The 19,082-nt window shown below is 41.4% G+C and overlaps 1 protein-coding gene across 3 annotated transcripts in view; it reads right to left on the bottom strand.

The window, feature by feature from the left end:
• The window catches only part of fhdc2 (FH2 domain containing 2), a 67,644-nt gene that overhangs the window by 12,047 nt on the left and 36,515 nt on the right, over positions 1–19,082 (bottom strand). For all 3 annotated transcript variants that reach the window (XM_072270731.1, XM_072270733.1, XM_072270732.1), the window contains exons 9-12: positions 17,060–17,167; positions 10,439–10,509; positions 7,150–7,267; positions 1,838–1,999 (exon numbers count right to left, since the gene is read on the bottom strand). In XM_072270731.1, the coding sequence (XP_072126832.1) occupies positions 1,838–1,999; positions 7,150–7,267; positions 10,439–10,509; positions 17,060–17,167 (459 nt within the window). The remainder of the gene's footprint in view (positions 1–1,837; positions 2,000–7,149; positions 7,268–10,438; positions 10,510–17,059; positions 17,168–19,082) is intronic.

Below are 19,082 nucleotides of genomic sequence, written 5' to 3'. Positions count from 1 at the left end.
AACGTTTGTCCACTAAAGCAATTTCCAAGCTTCAACCTTTCAGAGAGTGATATAATTCTACCACCTCTCTTAGCATGCGCTGCCAGGGGAGGTGGAAGAAGCACATGTGACAGCAATGCTGAAGAGGTATTTAAACATACACATGAACAGGCATGGAATGGAGGAATACCCACCATGTACAAGCAAACGGGATTAGTTTAGATTGGAATCATGATCACTGCCAACGCGGTGGACCAAAGGACCTACTTCTCCTGTACTGTATTGTTCTATGTTCTACATAATTCATGACCCCAGGTTTTTAACCCATCTGCTAATAGAAATAGGTCCTTCCTGGTTTTCTCTGCAACCGAATCTCCCTTTAGCCTCCACTTTTCCAAAGAAAGCCACTACAGGCAATCCCTAAAATACTTCTCACCTGGTACTTGTAATGATCCTCCATGCCCTCTCCAGTGCAATCACATTTTTATTTCAAGATGGGTAACCAGAATAGAATGCAGTATCCAAGCTGGGCCTAACTCGTATTGCGTACAATTCTAATGTAACTTCCTTGTTCTTATATTCTACACCTTGGCTAATAAAGAAGCATCCAACTGTCCTTTTAACTATCTTATTGACCTGTCCTGCTACTCTTCTACCATAACCCTATGATCCCTCCGTTTCTCCACATACATTGATATCCTCCCATTCCTTGTTTATGCCTTTGCTTCTCCAAATTTGCATTACCTCACACTTCTCAGGGCTGAATTTGATTTGTTCTTAATTTCCCACTGATCAGACCATCAGTCCCTTGGCCCACTTTTCTGTATCCTGATTCACACATTTATGTCTCAGTTATTCATATTTTCTGATAAATCAAGATACATAGTTCAGTGGAACTCCATTAGCAAAAGCTTTCCAGCTTTATAAAAAAAATACCCAAGATCAGTTATCCTCTATAATCGTTATATCGTGCCTTGTTTAAAATCCAGGTAGACTATCTCAAATTCACTATTCACATTGATCCTTCTTGACCCTTCTTCAAAATTTCAATCAACTTTGTCAGATATAATCTACCATTAATAATCCCTGCCTAATCTTTAATTAATCTGCATCTTCTTAACTGGCATATCACATTTCCATTCACCACCTTTATTTATTTGAGTTGAACGGTTAATTTGTCCTAGGTTTATGGTAATACCATTACTTTCATGTCATTATTTAATTTCATGTCATTACTTATGTCATGTCATTAATGTCATTACTTTTTAACATGCTTGCAAAATGCTGACAGTGGTATGCAAACACCAAAGACACTGGCATCGACATTTCATGAGAATGTGGTGGGAAGGATGAGGAGCACATCAACATGGATCTCTGTTGGTTCCAGAGTTGAATATTATTCCATTCCCCCATTGTAAAACACAGCCAGAGAGAGCACCCTGAGTCTCTGCCTCTCAGCCCCCCATGCAGTTCAGCTTGGGAGATGATACGCTTAATAAGCAGGGATGTATGAAATCTACAAGTATGTATAAAGGGCCCAGTGGACCTCGGGAGAGATGAGCTAAACAAAAAAAAAAATCACCTCACCCTAGGAGGGGAAATGAATGCCGGAGTTTCCAGCTAAATGTATTGGTAAATGCCCCAGAGATGCCTGTGTGGCATTCACTTCACCCATCCTTGTGATCTTCCCTCCTACATATTATACAGCTGCAACAGGGTCAGCACGTGAGTGCACCACCTGACACAATCTCACTGTTTCTCAACTAATGATATAAACCTTATGCCACTTGTAATTATAACCTTGCACAGTGTGAACAATAACACTAATTTAACTCTGTCTGTGAATACTTGACAGTACCTGAATTGCCTTCAGGAATTTTTCACAGAAGATTTTGAAAACAATGCAGTATTCCTCCAGCTTAAACTTCTCATCTTCACAGAAATATTCTACCAAAGACTTTCTCAGCTTCTGGAACAATTCAATTTTTTCCCATATCACTTCCAGTTCTTTCTTTGCAGTCTGTAAATGAAAGGAAAATAAAGGCTTATGAAAGGTCACCTGAAGTATAAACAGATTATTTTAATATTCAGTTCTTCCATTTTGGCTCAATACATTTCACAAGCCCTTTAAAAAAGTATCCAGCCGGTGTACAGTGACTGAATTAGAATACATAGCATGCTGAAACTTAATTACCATTAAAGATGGAGGCTCTGATGAAAATTTGTATACAGTGAGGGATGGTTCAACAGCATCTGAATTCCTTTCTAAATCAAGCTACTGGGGGTTGTTTTACTTGCAGGGAAATACATTGATAAACACCAGGCTGTTATTTCAAAATAACCAGTGACATCTTTGACAGAATTATCTGAGTTAATGAGGGCTAGTAATGAGACTCTGGATTTCTTGACAGAGAGACCACAGTCAGTCCGTGTTGGCAGGAACATCTCTGACTCCATCACACTGAGCACTGGATCCCCACAATGTGTGCTTAGCCCATTGCTGTTTACACTGCTAACACATGACTGCGCAGCCAGATTCAAGGAGAACCTGATCATTAACTTTGCAGATGATACCACAGTGGTGGGGCTCATCAGCAAAAATGATGAAACTATGTACAGGGAGGAGGTACACCTAGAGAGCTGGTGCAGGGATAGCAACTTGATGCTTAATATCGCCAAAACCAAGGAGATGATCGTCGATTTCAGACCGTCTCAGCCTGAGCACACACCCCTCAGCATCAGCGGCTCCACAGTGGAGAGAGTGGAAAACATCAAGTTCCTGGGGGTGCAGATCTCGGACAATCTCACCTGGTCCAGGAACACCACTGGGATTGTGAAATGGGCCCAGCAGAGATTGCACTTTCTGAGGAAGCTTAAACAAGCATCACTCCCCACTAACATCTTAACTACATTCTACAGAGGCATGGTTGAGAGTGTGCTGACCTTTTGCATCACAACCTGGTACTCCAGCTGCAATGCTGTCGACAAAAAAGCCTTGCAGAGGTTGGTTAGGGGAGCAGAGAAGGTTATTGGGGTCTCCCTACCTTCTGTCCAAGACCTCATTCAGAGTCGAAGCCTCCAGAAGACACGGTACATCATTAAAGACCCCTCTCACTCTCTCCATGAACTGTTTGTTCTTCTGCCATCAGGCAAATGTTACAGGAGCATCAAGACTAAAACCACAAGGCTACTAAACAGCTTCCTTCCACAGGCAGTCAGACTGCTAAATAGCTGCTCTACCTGACTCTGCTTTGGACACTTTTAACTTGCACTGGACACTTACAACTGATTTAACTGACATGTGGCTGTTGTGTTTTACTATTTATTGTTATGTTTATTATTTAGTGTTGCGTTTGTTATGTTATGATTACACTGCCCCTGAGAAATGCTGTCTCATTCTGCCCTGCAGAGCTGATGTATGGTTAGAATGACAATAAAGTTTTTTGAATCTTTGAATCTTTGGGTGATTTCAATTATATTTATCTATAGCTTTGAGTAAATTATTGCCTCAAGGTGTCTGTTATTATTGTAAAAACTGATCACATGGGTGGCACTCCTGAGTACCAATCAACTTCCTTCACATATATTCTAAGCTTTCCCTTCTGTCCAGCTGAGTAATGCAATAAGACAGAACAGAAATACTTTGTTCATTAAATGGTTTAAAATGAAGGTAAAAGACACCTAGGGGCCTAAAAAGATAACATTGTTAATCTGCACAATTATTTCTGCAAAGCAAAACAGTAGAAGCAACACTCACAACACGCTGGAGGAACTCAGCAGGTCGGGCAGCATCCGTGGAAAAGATTGGTTGACGTTTCGGGCCAGAACCCTTCGTCAGGACTGTAGAGGGAAGGGGCAGAGGACCTAATAGGGTTCCGGCCCGAAAAGTTGACCGATCTTTTCCATGGATGCTGCCCGACCTGCTGAGTTCCTCCAGCGTGTTGTGAGTGTTGCTTTGACCCCAGCATCAGCAGATTATTTTGTGAAAACAATAGAAGGCAAGGGAAGTCATTATCAAACTTCACAATGCTTTGATTAAACTGTGAATACTGCTGTTTCTGGGTGCCAGGAAATAAGAAAACATTCAGGCAATGAGAAGGACATGAGACATTTAGGTTTTCTGGGCTGGAAGTGGGCATCAGAAAGCAGATTCAAAGATCAACAAAATGGCCAAGAACAGAGAAAGAGTCTTGGAGTATTATTTCACATTACAATGTGGATGTGGTTAAAAAAGGAAATGATTTAGAGTGGTAAAACACAAAATGAACTTCTAGATGAAGTAATGAAGACAAATATCCTGCGATCATATATCAATTAGATTTCATAGAAGGATTACAAGTTGTTTATCTAGATCAATCTGTTATATAAGCAGAAACACCTTTAGTCATTATTACAGTAATTGGTATATTGAATTTTTAAACCACTTTTTGCAGCTTCTCTGTGTCCACGAATGCTTCTTTTCCTTTGAAATCACTTTACTACATAGATGCATGTAGCCTAGAGTTTAAAGTCAAATTTATCCATAAGTTAAAATACAAGAAACACTTTGAATTCATGTTACAGAAAGTACAACATTTAAATTAATTGAATCAACCCACAAGAATAGAATTGTTCTAAAGCTTGATACTTGCTAGAGTTTTTGAAGGCAATATCCTCTCAGGGACCTTTATGTGAAACTTATGGGAATGATGTTAGTATTCAATCACTGCAGTTTATAACTGAATTCAGAAAAATGAAGGGGTGACCTCATTGAAACTTATTGAATGGTGAAAGGCCTTGATAGAGTGGATGTGGGGAGGATGTTTCCTATAGTGGGAGAGTCACTGCCACATAATAGGCTGACTAGATATTTGCATTAATAAGCGGGTGTACAGGTGTACCTAATAAAGTGGCCACTGAGTGTATACTTCTAAAGTCTGTAACAGCAGAAGAGAATATGGGACATGCATTGCAGTGAATAATGTTGACTTTCAGCAAACGTTTTTCCTTTGTCTTTCATGTCACGTCTCTTAGTCTGCATATATTAACAATATAATCAAGGATTACCAAGCATTAAACAAAGTTTAAAATGCATTTGATTTCAAGGACTGTTGGCACAATCATAGGGAAATACACCAGAGATGGATATTTCCTGTAACAACCATATTATATATACAACCTGACTGTTTATTTGTGAGCAGTGGTACCTTTTCAAAAGATGCAGCCAAACAGAGATAGTATTTAAAACACAACCCCTCTGTCAGTTTATCATGATATAAAATACAGAAATTTTTGATATAACAAACTATAATGCCATTCATCCAGTGACTACTATCACAATAATGGATGCGAGTGTGTACTATTGCTATGGTGCCTCCAAAGATTGAGAGTTCAAATATAGCCAATTTTGTGTTATAATCAGAGAATGGCCATTAAAACTTTGGGATTAACATCAGAGTTTGAACCCAATATCTTGCCTCATCTGACGAGGTTAGCATATGCTGACTCCTAATGGTCCTGGCATAAGCAGATATATAAACCATGACTCAAAACCAAACTAAGAAAATAAGATGGAAGTCTAAAATTTTATTCCTTCCAGAAATGGACCAGAACCAGAAAATGTGATAAGCACAAAGTCCAAAATTTGTAATTGCAGCAAAACTTATCTAAATGCCATGCTGCTAATTTTAATGCCAGAAATGAATGACAGTAGATTTGATAGAGGTATACAAAATTATGAGAGGGTAGACAGGGTGAATGCAAGCAGGCTTTTTCCACTGAAGTTGGGTAAAACTGGAACTAGAGGACATGGGTTAAGAGTGAAAATACTGTTGCAGGAAAACAGCATCAGTCATCAGTGACCCCAACCACCCAAGGCCATGCTCCCTTCTTGCTGCTGCCATCAGGAAGATGGTACTGGAGCCTCAAGACTCACACCACCAGGTTCAGGAACAGTTATTACCCCTCAGCCATCAGGCTCTTGAACCAAAGGGGATAACTTCACTCAACTTCATTTGCCCCACGTTTAAAATGCTCCCACAATCTATGGAATCGCTCTCAAGGTCCCTTCATTGTATGTTCTCGGTATTTATTGCTAATTTATTTATTAAAATTATGGAAGGTGAAATATTTAAGGGGAACCTGAGGGAAATTTCACTCAGAGGATGGTGAGAGTGTGGAATGAGCTGACAGTGGGAGTGGTGGATGCAGGTTCAATTCTAATGCTTCGGATGAGTACGTAGATGGGAGGGGTGTGGAGGGCTATGGTGCAGGTGCAGGTGCAGGCCAATAGGACTAGGCAGATAACAGGAATTCTGCAGATGCTGTAAATTCAAGCAACACACATCAAAGTTGCTGGTGAACGCAGCAGGCCAGGCAGCATCTCTAGGAAGAGGTGCAGTCGACGTTTCAGGCTGAGACCCTTCGTCAGGACTAACTGAAGGAAGAGTGAGTAAGGGATTTGAAAGTTGGAGTGGGAGGGGGAGATCCAAAATGATAGGAGAAGACAGGAGGGGGAGGGATGGAGCCAAGAGCTGTACAGGTGATAGGTAAAAGGGGATACGAGAGGATCATGGGACAGGAGGTCCGGGAAGATAGACGGGGGGGGGGGGGGACCCAGAGGATGGGCAAGAGGTATATTCAGAGGGACAGAGGGAGAAAAAGGAGAGTGAGAGAAAGAATGTGTGCATAAAAATAAATAACAGATGGGGTATGAGGGGGAGGTGGGGCCTTAGCAGAAGTTAGAGAAGTCGATGTTCATGCCATCAGGTTGGAGGCTACCCAGACGGAATATAAGGTGTTGTTCCTCCAACCTGAGTGTGGCTTCATCTTTACAGTAGAGGAGGCCATGGATAGACATGTCAGAATGGGAATGGGATGTGGAATTAAAATGTGTGGCCACTGGGAAATCCTGCTTTCCCGACGCAGACTGGGAGACCGCTTTGCTGAACATCTACGCTCTGTCCGCCTGACGAAGGGTCTCGGCCTGAAACGTCGACTGCACCTCTTCCTACAGATGCTGCCTGGCCTGCTGCGTTCACCAGCAACTTTGATGTGAGGACTAGGCAGATAATAGTTTGGCATGGACTAGATAGGCCGAAGGACCTTTTCTGGTGCGGTAGTGCTGTATAACTCTATAACTTGTATTAAATATTTATTTAATTTTGTATTAAAATCTTAACCAAACTTTACCTGTAGGAATGATATCATCTGAACTTCAAGCTCCGGATCTTCATGCAAATTTGTCCGCAGAGAATCGAGTCTTTCCTCCAGTTTATTCAGCTCTTCTGTCAACCCATCTTCAGATAATCTTGGATATTGAAGAGTGAGAAGTTAGCAAATCCATGGTTGTTTTTTTCCTCAATATTACATTGTCATTTTGAAGCTCTTGTATTCAGGCATTAAGTTTGCTGAAATGTAATTCAGACTCCATCACTCAAATAAATAATTTAATGTTCACTCTATATCATACACTTTATTACAATTCTGTCAGACTTCATCTTGGAATTGAAGCTGCTGAATGTGTCTGGTTTTCTGCACTTGTTACTAATAATTATTAACTGTCGACCTTGATGGTAACATCTTTCACTCTCAACCAATGAAGTCTTAGCTTACGTTATCCTCTTTTCTCTTGTCCTATCAGTATCCTAGCAGTATTACAGATGACTTGTTGGTTGAAATCCTCAGTCATCATCGAGAAATAATTTTCTCTGCTTTCCAAAATAATGAAACCTTTTAATATAGAAATGTTATTATTCTAATGTGTTGTGCACATGGCCAAGTGGTTAAGGCATTCGTCTAGTGATCTGAAGGTCACTAGTTCGAGCCTCAGCTGTGGCAGCGTGTTTGTGTCCTTGAGCAAGGCACTTAACCACACATTGCTCTACTGTCTGTGCAAGGAGTGGTGCCCCACTCAGACTTCCAATCTGCGCCTTGTAAGGCACGAAAATGCCCATCGCAGGCCTCTCATGGTCTGAGTCGATGTTCCCTCCCTCTTCCCCTCCCCCCCATTCTAATATAATGGAGCATCTGGATAACAAAAACACCTACATTAGTCTCCAATTTACTACAGCACTGCCTTCAATAACACAATTCCACACAAACCTATCTACAAACTCCTAAACCTAGGACTTGGCACCTCCCAATGCAACTAGATCCTTGACCTCCTAACCAACAGATTGCAATCCGTAAGGATAAGCCGCAACAATTCACATGATTATTCTCAGTCCTGGTAACCTGCAAGACTGTATCCTCAGTGCCTTATTTTACTCCCTATACACTAACAAATGTGTAGTTAGATTTTGCTCTAACATCACCTGCTAGCTCACAGGTGACAACAAAGTAGTGAGCCAGATCCCAAATGATTACAGATGGCATTCAAGGTGGAGACAGAGTGCCTAGTGACATGGCATCAAGACAATAACTCACTTACTACCCATCAGGGCATTAGGGCAATAATGAAGGTCCTCCATCTCTGGCAGTGTTCAAGAATTCCTTCATCATGGCAGTAGCTTCCATCTTACTTAGTTTTTGCTAATGTCAGTCATGCAAGTCCCAGATGGAGGCTCAAGAATACCATCACACTCAGATGTAAAAAGGATTCTTCACTGCTGTTTCCATAACAATTTTGTTTTATTAGTCAGGATTGTTAGTCCAGAGCCGAACCCCCAAACTTAGAGGAGTGGTGGACCCCCAAATCTGGAGAAGTGTCTGTAGTCTAGCCTCTACCTTTTGATCTGATTGGCATGGATGACCCATTACTCCACACAACATAGCTTTGTGGGTCATGAGGCAGACAAGCCTCCAAACCTCCAAACCACAACAAGGTTGTGGTCCTCTTGGAGGAAGACAACCGCCTGTCCCTCAACATCTGCAAAACAAAAGAGCTTGTCATTAACTTCAGGAAGTGGGAAGGGGTACACACTCCAGTTTATATCAATGCACTGAGGTGGAGATATTTTAGTGCTTCAAGTTTCTCAGTGTACGTATTACCAACATCCTGTCCTGAGTCCAGCCATGTGGATATTATGGCCAATGAAGTACAGCAGAACCTCTAGTTCCTCAGAAGGCCAAGGAAATGTGGGAAGTCCTCTATAATCCTCACTAATACACCATTGAGATTGTCTACATTTCCCGCTGCCTCAGGAAAGCAGCCAACGTCATGGAGGACCCGCCACACCCTGGTCTGTTTCTCTGCTTTTCCTTGATTCAGGCAAAAGCTTGAAACCATGTATCACCAGGCTCAAGGACAGTTTCAATCCTGCTGTTAGAAGACTTTTGAATGGATCTCTTGTACAACAAAGATGAACTCTTGATCTCTCAGTCTACCTCGTCATGAACCTTGCACCTTATTTATGTGCATACCCTGCCCTTTCTCTGTAACTGTAACATTACTTTCTGCATTCTCTCATTGCATTCCTTTAGAACTACTTTGATATACATATGTTTGTAATGATCAATCTGGTTGCCATGAAAAACCAGGCTTTCACTGTGACAATAATAAACCAATATCCAATATCTAATTAGCAGTGTATAACTTCACAAAAATGTGGCTAGTGCTTAGATATATGTTAATATTTATTAATTGTTCTCCATGCAGCATAATATCTAAAAGCCCAGAAATCTAACTGCGTAACGTACTATTCTGGGAGCAAATTGCTCAACAAAGGATGACGTAAGCTTATTTTATTGCTAGATCATTGCAGGCCCTAGTAATGAAACAAGAACAATATGATACACTGTAGCACTCAAAATTTCCACACAGATAGGACAAAGAGCAGAGAAGAAGGATTATAAAAAGTTTTCAGGATACAACCAAACAGAAATTTACTAGGAAGAGAAAACCAAGCAACACACACAAAATTTGGAGAAACTCAGCAGGCCAGGCAGCATCTATGGAGAAGACTACAGCCGACATTTCGGGCTGAGACCCTTCAGCAGGACAGAACTTTTACTAAGTTTTTACAGAATTTTACAAAGATGTTTGATTTTAATACTGTATGTGGCCGTGTATTACAGTATATGCATTGGATATGTAAATGGATGGGCAAAGTTCAGAAGGTTATAATAGGACAAACGCAGGGGAATGAGACCTGCTTAAAAGGGCACCTTGGTCGACATGGATGAGTTGGGCTGAAGGGCCTATTTCAGTGCTGTATTATTCTACAAGTCTCTATGACTCTGTGAGACTGACTTGACAAAGCTGTAAGAAATCCTGGTATGAGACCAGAGCCACATGAAGAACAGCACAAAAGTGCAGAATTAATTCAACTATATTTGAATCAATGTGCGATAAAAGCAAAAGCCACAAAGCAAGTGACAAAACATTTGCAGGCAGAGGAAATTAGAGGCATTAAGGTATGCATTGCATACAGAAATGTTAGCGTTCACTAGTTGAGTCAGATTTGCAAGTTTGTGCATTTTGACTTCACTATTGCACATCAATCTAAAACGGGGCCATAGGGAAGGAATTTCATCCTACCTAGCAGCTGCACCAATGTGTTCCAATTTATCCGGGAAAGAGAGAAGGTTTTTGTCTTTTTTTCCTGCTTCCTGTTGAAGAAAAAAAGATTGTCATTCTTACAGAGGAATGAGGTGGAATGCAGTTCTGACGTTAAGGGACCCAAATTCGCCAGAGTGAGGAACTCTGTTCCAAACCACAGAAATTTGAAAAAATCCCACATTTGCATATAACCTATTTGTGATTAATTTAAATAGCAAATTTTAAACTCCAGCCTCTGGAATTCAATATACTTCAGTGTCTACCAACAGCGTACCACTCAAATTTTGTTCTGCAGTTGATTTATGCTATGTGGACAAATATTCTGAGTAAAGACATATTGGATTATTTTGTGCTTGAAGCTGACTTCTGTATGAGTAGTGAAGAGGTAGCCTACAAAGAGAACTGGTGAGGAAAAAAATAACTGTGGCAGCTGAAAATAAAAGCATAACCAGGAGTGCAAAAAATAAGCCAACCTCACAGTTAAAGCTTGTTTTCCATACACTTGATACTTGCATTTATGGAGCCCAATGTGCAATGATGCAATTGCCTTATTTGCTGAATAGTGGAAAACCATCAAAGAACCACCCCATCATACACTCAGTGGCCACTTTATTAGGTATAAAAGGCATCTACTAAAGTGGCCAGTGAGTGTATTTATCTTTTGTAGAACTGTTAATGTTTCTCTTTCAGTTTCATGTCTTAACTTACCATTCTGATAAATAAAACTATCAGTTCAGATGCCATTGAAATGGAATTTTCCTCCCAAAAGGAGAATTTAAATAACTCAAATAAAATGACATGCATCAAAGTAAAGCAGTCACAATGCATTCCACAAATTGAAACACTTGAAATTAAAGGATATTAGTTTTGGACCACAATTTGACCAGGAGCTTCGAAGAAAAGAAAGTCTTCCCAGGTGCCTAAAAATGTAGAAAAATGATTTATGATAAAACCATTCAAAAACAACACGGGTGAGACTTTGGTTAACATCCCTTCAAGGCCCGAAAGATCTCGTCAGGAGCTTATTTATGTCAATTACAGGTCGAACACTACCAATCCAGAATGAGTGGACCTGTGCAGAGCCGGATTAGTGATTTTGCCAAATCACAGGTGGCTTGGATTAATTAAATTAACACCTCTAACCTACTTGATGATGAACTTACCCTTGGATAATAACGAAAAAAGAAATGACAAGTGAAAAACAATTAGAACATAGAAATCTACAGCACATTACAGGCCCTTCGGCCAACCATGTAACCTATTCTAGTAGCTGCCTAGAATTTCCTGACCACATGGCCCTCTAATTTTCTAAGCTCCATGTACCTATCTAAGAGTCTCTTAAGAGACCCTATTGTATCTGCCTCTACCACCTTCACTGGCAGTGCATTCCATGCACCAACCACTCCGTGTGAAAAACTTATCTCTGACATTCCATTGTACCTACGTCCAAGCACCTTGAAACTATGCCCCTTTGTATTAGCCATTTCAGCCCTGGGAAAAAAGCCTCTGGCTATCCACATGATCAATGTCTCTCATCTCATTATACACCTCTATTAGATCACCTCTCATCCTCTGTTGCTCCAAGCAGAAAAGGCCAAGTTCACTCAACCTATTCTCATAATGCATGCTGTCCAATCCAGGCAACATCCTTGTAAATCTCCTCTGCACTGTCTCTATATCCTTCCTGTAATGAGGTGACCAGAACTGAACACAGTAATCCAGGTGAGGTCTAACTAAGGTCTTATATGGTTGTAACATTACCTCACGGTTCTCGAACTCAATCCTACAGTTGATGAAGGCCAACACACCATATGCCTTCTTAACAACACTGTCAACCTGTGCAGCAGCTTTGAGTGTCCTATGGACATAGACCTCAAGATCTTGCTGATCCTCCACACTGCCAAGAATCTTAACATTAATATTATATTCTGCCTTCAAATTTGACCTACCGAAATGAACCACTTCACACTTACTTCACAAATTCCTGTACTGGTCTGCCAGAGTCAACTGCACTCTGAAGCGGCTTTATAAACAGAGGGCGATATTCAGCCTTCAAAGTGCATAATATCCTATTCTCCAGGGATTGAATTAACGATGTACAGTTAGGTGGTGGATAGATACTGTAAACATTATTCTTTGTTAAGGATTCTGCTTTTAGTGTTAGGGCAATGTAACTGGTGGATATGTACATAATTCACAGCCACCGACATTGAGTTGGGGTTCACTCTGAAGGGTGGGTCTGAGGTGATGATGGAATTACATGAAGGGTTTTTAGCATGCTTTGTGTTCAGGTTTTGGAGTTCAATAAAATGTGTAATGGTTTTCCCTTAAACATAAAAGCATTAGAGCAGCCCAACACAGTGACATGATCTTTTGATGCTTTATAACCTGTTAGTGATTCTGCATCCTCTGTAGTGTTCGTCTTGGAGTGCAATGCCAATATAAGGCTCTTCCATCTGCGTTGGAGACCTGCTCAGGTCTTAAATTTTCATCAGAAACTAACTTAACAAACTCATCAACAAGCTCAGCAGCTGCTTCTTTATCTGCTGACCATTTTTCGCCACACACTGCATGAAGTTTTATGCCATGTTGCTGATTGGAAACACTGATGCCACCCTTCACTGTAATCACACTCCTAATCCAGTCCGAATTCTTCATGAAATAATTTCACTTGTTCCTTCACCATCCCTCCTGATGGTTCTACACCTTCGCTAACGTGGAGTTTAACCCACTTTATGAGAACTTTTATTTAGTTGTAAACATCTTCCATCTTCATTGTTTTCCTTATGCATGCCTGTTTTTTGATTCACAGTCAGCAAAGAACTGGAGCAACTTTTCTTTTTGTTTCTTTATATCATAAACTGTGGAAGAGCCAATACGAGTCGGATATGCTTTTTACAGACACACCATTGTCGAGTTTTTTTCAGAACTTCTACCTTATCTTGTATGGGGGTGGGGGGGGGTAATTGATAAGCTCATGGCCTAAGGTAGAAGGAGTCAATTTTAGAAAACCTAGCAGATTTATTTCTCAACATAGTTCCCTCCTACATTTACACACTTAGTCCAGCGGTCGTGGAGCATACAAATCCCTTCTTTGTAGAAGTTGACATCTTGGACCTCCAGAAAGTGGTCCACAGCAGGGATGATTGATAAGTTCGTGGCCTGAAGTGGAAGGAGATGAGTTATTAATTTCAAACTTTCTGCATAATCACTCAAGGAGTTGAACTGCACTTGCACGTAATGAGAGCTGTATAACTCACCTCCTTCCACCTCAGGCCACGAACTTATCAGTCACCCCACTGTGGACCACTTCTACAAAGAAGGGATTCGTATGCTCCACGACCGCTGGACTAAGTGTGTAAATGTAGGAGGGGACTATGTTGAAAAATAAATGTGCTATGTTTTTTTAAAATTGACTCCTTCTACCTTAGGCCATGAACTTATCAATCACCTCTCATAAGGATAATGTATGGTGCTTGTACGTTACACCACGCTGCACTTTGCACTTCCTTTGTTCAATGAAGACATGACTGGGACTAGATAAGCACAGGTTATAAAAATAAATGCAGAATAACACAGAAGAATGGCAAGCTTCTTTTAAAGACCGTGCCAACAGCTGATTCAGTCATTGGTGCCATCTAAACAGTGGCGATGGGTTGGCACAGCAATGCTGGCAAAAATTATGTCTGAACCAATGGTGGATCCAGATTAGTGACTGCCAGATTTGAGGTGGTTGATCTGTACATGTTTTCTACCCGTTTTAGTTCGAAATAAATGTCATAAGTATTAGTACAAATTATATATCTTTAAATTCATTTAAAAATGCATTGTTAAATGTTTCTAATATAAATGGCTAATAACTTCATTTCTGCAGTTGGATGTCACTATCCATGAGAGAATAGGACATGGACTTCCTATTGATAATAGACTGGTGGATACTTTCATACCCTCTTTTGTGAACCCATTACATCCCCATAAAAAAACACAAATGTCCATAATGAAAAATATCAATTGAAAAGCATTAAAATTCATTAATAAATACACTACCCTAATAACAGTAAGACCATAAGACATTGGAGCAGAATTAGCCCACCGAGTCTGCTGCACCATTCCAGATTGGCTGATTTATTATTCCTCTCAACCCTATTCTCCTGCCTTTTCCCTGTAACCTTTAGCACCCTTACTAATCAACAACTTATCTACTTCTGCTTTAAATACACCCAATGACTTGGCCTCCACAGTTGTCTGTGGCAATGAATTCCACAAGTTCACCACCCTCTGGCAAAAAAAATTCCTCCTTATCTCAACAAAAAAATATAAAAAGTATAATAAAATACATACACCTTTAATCTTGAGTGCTATATCATTTTGAGGGGAATGATGGTGCTCAGCCACTTTTCATGCATTCGAAGATTCAAGTGCATTTATTATCAAAGAACGTTGTAGATTTGTTTGCTTGCAGGCAGTCACAAAGCAAGGAACCCAAAAGAACCCAATTTAAAAAATAAGACCAAACACCTGTGCTCACAGAGAAAGAGGAAAAAAAAACACAAAACAAATCATATAAACAACAGAAGTGAGCAACAACAACAACAGCATTCCAAACCAAATTGAATCCTTAGATCCAAATCCTTGGAGCAGCCTAGAGTAGGCCCAAAGCCTCGGTATTCAGTCCTTCATGTTAACGGGACAAATCACCTCTAAATTTGCAGACACGAAGCACAGCAACCAGGCACAGTCTCACAGCTTTAGCATCGTGGAGAGAGGAGCCCCCAGACTATCAGGGCTGGTGTTTAAATTGTCCAAGCATCACACTAGCACTCAGCCCCGCTGTGGCGAATCAGTCCACGCCTAGATTTCGCTGCCTGAGAAGCCGTTTTTGACCTCCGTAATCAGCTCAGTGCCCAGGGCAATCCAACCTTGCCCGACACCGTACCTTCCAGTCTATCTGGGCCGGCATTTACATTGTCCAAACAGTGTACTGTGCCTTGCATTAGGACCCGGGTCTCACCGCAGTGAATTGCTCTAATCTTAGAACACGCTGCCTAATGATTCGCTTTGGACCTGGGTTTCTGTGCCAAGGAAGCTGTTTTCGACTTCACCAAATCAACTCAGTGCTTACAGTGATCCGCCCTCATACCCGGGTTAGCAGGATGGGCATCAGAAATCCTCTGTCCCGTCTTCTCCTCTCTGACTCGTTCACTCCAACCAGCACGGCTCCAACTCCAAGGGAGCCCATTTTACAGTGCACCAGCAGGGTGAGCCTCGTGAATTCACTTTGTCTTCGCTCACCTCTTCATTGTTTGCGGTGATAATACACAACAATTTTTCTTCAAAAAAATGTGTTATCAGTAATGTTTTTAATCAAATTCCTTTGCTTTTGAACCACCAGTAAGCTGTTGCATGTCTTTGGTAGCGTCATCTTAAGCATTGATGATGTGGGGTGAATTGCTGGTTGTTCTTCTGGGTCAACAGCTGTTGATTGAGGAGCCAAAGGCTGAGAGGAAGATGAGTCTGGGTGCAACATGGTGGCAGGGAAGAGGCACAGAACTCTGATTGTTTCACTGGCTTTGCAGCTGGCTTAGTTTTAATAAAGAACTCTCACAGGCAGAAGAATATATCTGTATGCACTTGTGCTGTTTTGGAGGCATTTCAAATCTTTCTGGTGCAGCTCTGGTCTGGGACTGACCTTGTGAGTTTGCAGGTCCACAGATAGTGAATCAACAGATAATGAGGTCATTGTGTCTAAACCTTCACAGATTAGAAACGTGCAGCATTTTGACAAACTGAATATTTTATATAAAGGCTTATACTCGTTGGAATTTAGAAGATTGAGGGGGGATCTTATTGAAACGTATAAAATCCTAAAGGGATTGGACAGGCTAGATGCAGGAAGATTGTTCCCGATGTTGGGGAAGTCCAGAACGAGGGGTCACAGTTTGAGGATAAAGGGGAAGCCTTTTAGTAGGACCGAGATGAGGAAAAACTTCTTCACACAGAGAGTGGTGAATCTGTGGAATTCTCTGCCACAGGAGACAGTTGAGGCCAGTTCATTGGCTATATTTAAGAGGGAGTTAGATATGGCCCTTGTGGCTACGGGGGTCAGGGGGTATGGAGGGAAGGCTGGTGCAGGGTTCTGAGTTGGATGATCAGCCATGATCATACTGAATGGCGGTGCAGGCGTGAAGGGCCGAATGGCCTACTCCTGCACCTATTTTCTATGTTTCTATGTTTCTAAAAATTATCTGGTAAAATTCATTTGGATTTTTTTCATTCCATTTATACTCTGCATAACTTCATTGAAGACTTATTCCGGCAGTGTTGCCACTGTTGGGAGCTGTACTCACAGTCACTGGGGAGTGCTTTCCTTGAGCTGTTGACGCAATCAGAAAGCATTTGCTACTGTGTTTCATCCAACAACACAATTCAGTAAACCCATTACGTTCAAGATTCTGTTGAAAAGTTACTTTTTTCCTGACACTGAAACAAGGGAAGTTATTATTTTCATTGCATTTCTATTTCCAAGTCAGCAACAAAACAACTAACTTTACACATAGAAGGAATTCATAGTAAGGTCTTCTTTATCTTTAGAATGCTCACCATGGCCACAAAGTGCATTAGGTTCATGCCAGGTTTATTTGCTTTGATGTCAGCGAGTTTCAATAACGATGCAATACGAAATCCTGCGGCATTTCCTGAATATCCTCCCTGTAAGTGGAATGACGACAATAGGTGAATGTGAATGGTGACAAAAAACCTGCGTGATTTGCTTTTGTAACGAGAACAGTTGGAATGCTCTGGTACCTCAATTAGCACTATCCGCAGGGTAGTAGTTTCTAATAGCACTATTGATCCTCCAGGACGAACACATACCTGCTGGCTCCCTTTGTACTTGAGTAAATGAAATCCTGGTGCCAAGCTCTCTCCAGTCAATCTCAGGAGTTAAGGGAGAGAAGACAAGCAAACTGGTGCTGTGATGGTTGGGTAAGCAGTGTCAACGTCTGGTGGCTCTGGGTCTGTATTCACTAGAATTCAGAAGAATGAGGGGTGACCCATTTGAAACCTATTGAATGGTGAAAGGCCTTGATAGAATGGATGTGGAGAGGATGATTCCTATGGTGGGAGAGTCTAAGACCAGAGGACACAGACTCAGAATAGAGGGGCGTCCTTTTAGAATGGAGATGAAGAGGAATTTCATTTGCCAGAGAGTGGTGAATCAGTGGAACTCTTTGCCACAGGCAGCTGTGGAGGCCAAGTCTTTATGTATATTTAAGGCAGAAGTTGATAGATTGTTGATTGGTCAGGGCATGAAGGGATACAGGGAGAAGGCAGGAGATTGAAGTTGTGAGGAAAATTGGATCAGCTGTGATGAAATGGCGGAGCAGATGTGATGGGCCAAATGGCCTAATTCTGCTACTATATCTTATGTTCTCATCTGAGATGTTGGAGCTCAGGCTGCACTCTGACCATATAGTGATATACCACAATGATATTATTGTGAACTGGCAGCATCTGCACCACAGGTTGATACGCTGTCTGGATCCTAAAGTTCCTCTTACTACAGCTCTCCCCAGTCCAGCGATCATCACTGAGTTTGTTTCCATACCTATCAGAAGGTGATGATATGGACAGTCTGTCAATACATGGAGTAGCTGATCATTCCCAGCAATGGCCATACTCTCCAAGTTGATCAGGATGCAACCATGAGCTCAGCTTAGCGCTGAGCGGCCACACAGCTCTCCCCGGACAGCCCAAGGCCAGTAATCACAGACAACTTCTCGTTTCTGAGCCATGAGTGATTTATTATTAAACTCGTGCTCAGTTCCCAGCAGAGCAACACACCTCTCTCGAAGTAAAGCTGATTGCATTAGTGCTGGTTGCATATGGGAGTGCATCTAGAGTGCTAAGCCAGGGACCAGTGCGGTTGTTTAGTATTCTGCTGTGTAAAGTAGTAACACCATTAGAAAACAGGAAGTCTGAATATAATTGAAAACAGAATGATTACCAGGAAGTCCTCAATGTATTTAGAGACTGAGTGTAGGTTTTATTTTCAGCAGATCGATGCACACTCTATGCAATATTCCATTACATCAGTCCAATGGAAATAAACATAGAATGGGGTGACTGAATCACAACCAATAACTTATTTCCATCACGAAAAATCAAAGATTCTGACTTCTAGTTACCAAGGATTTCGATTCTCCATCCCACTCACACTTTGACATCTCTGCCTTCAGTCGCCTATGTTGCTCCAACATCCTCAAGGCAAGCTTGACGAACAGCACCTCACCCCATAAGACATAGGAGCAGAATTAGGCCATGTGCCCCATCGAGTGTGCCCTGTCATTTCTTTATGGCTGATTTATTATCCCCTTAACCCCATTCTTCTGCTTTCTGCCCATAACCTTTGACACCTTGACTAATCCAAAACCTATCAGCCTCTACTTTAAAGGTACCTAGTGATTTGGCCTCCACAGCGTTCTATGGCAATGAATTCTACAGATTCACCACCCTCTGGCTAAAGACATTCCTCTGTCTCTGTTCTAAAGGAATGTCCCTCCGTTCTGACACCAGGTTCTCTGGTCCTGGACTCCCCCACAATGGAAAGCAACATCTCCACATC

Source organism: Mobula birostris, chromosome 10 (genome assembly GCF_030028105.1).
Source record: "Mobula birostris isolate sMobBir1 chromosome 10, sMobBir1.hap1, whole genome shotgun sequence".
Classification (NCBI taxonomy): Eukaryota; Metazoa; Chordata; class Chondrichthyes; order Myliobatiformes; family Myliobatidae; genus Mobula; species Mobula birostris.
Note: the sequence above shows the minus strand (reverse complement) of the source record. Positions and strands in the feature narration are given on the sequence as shown.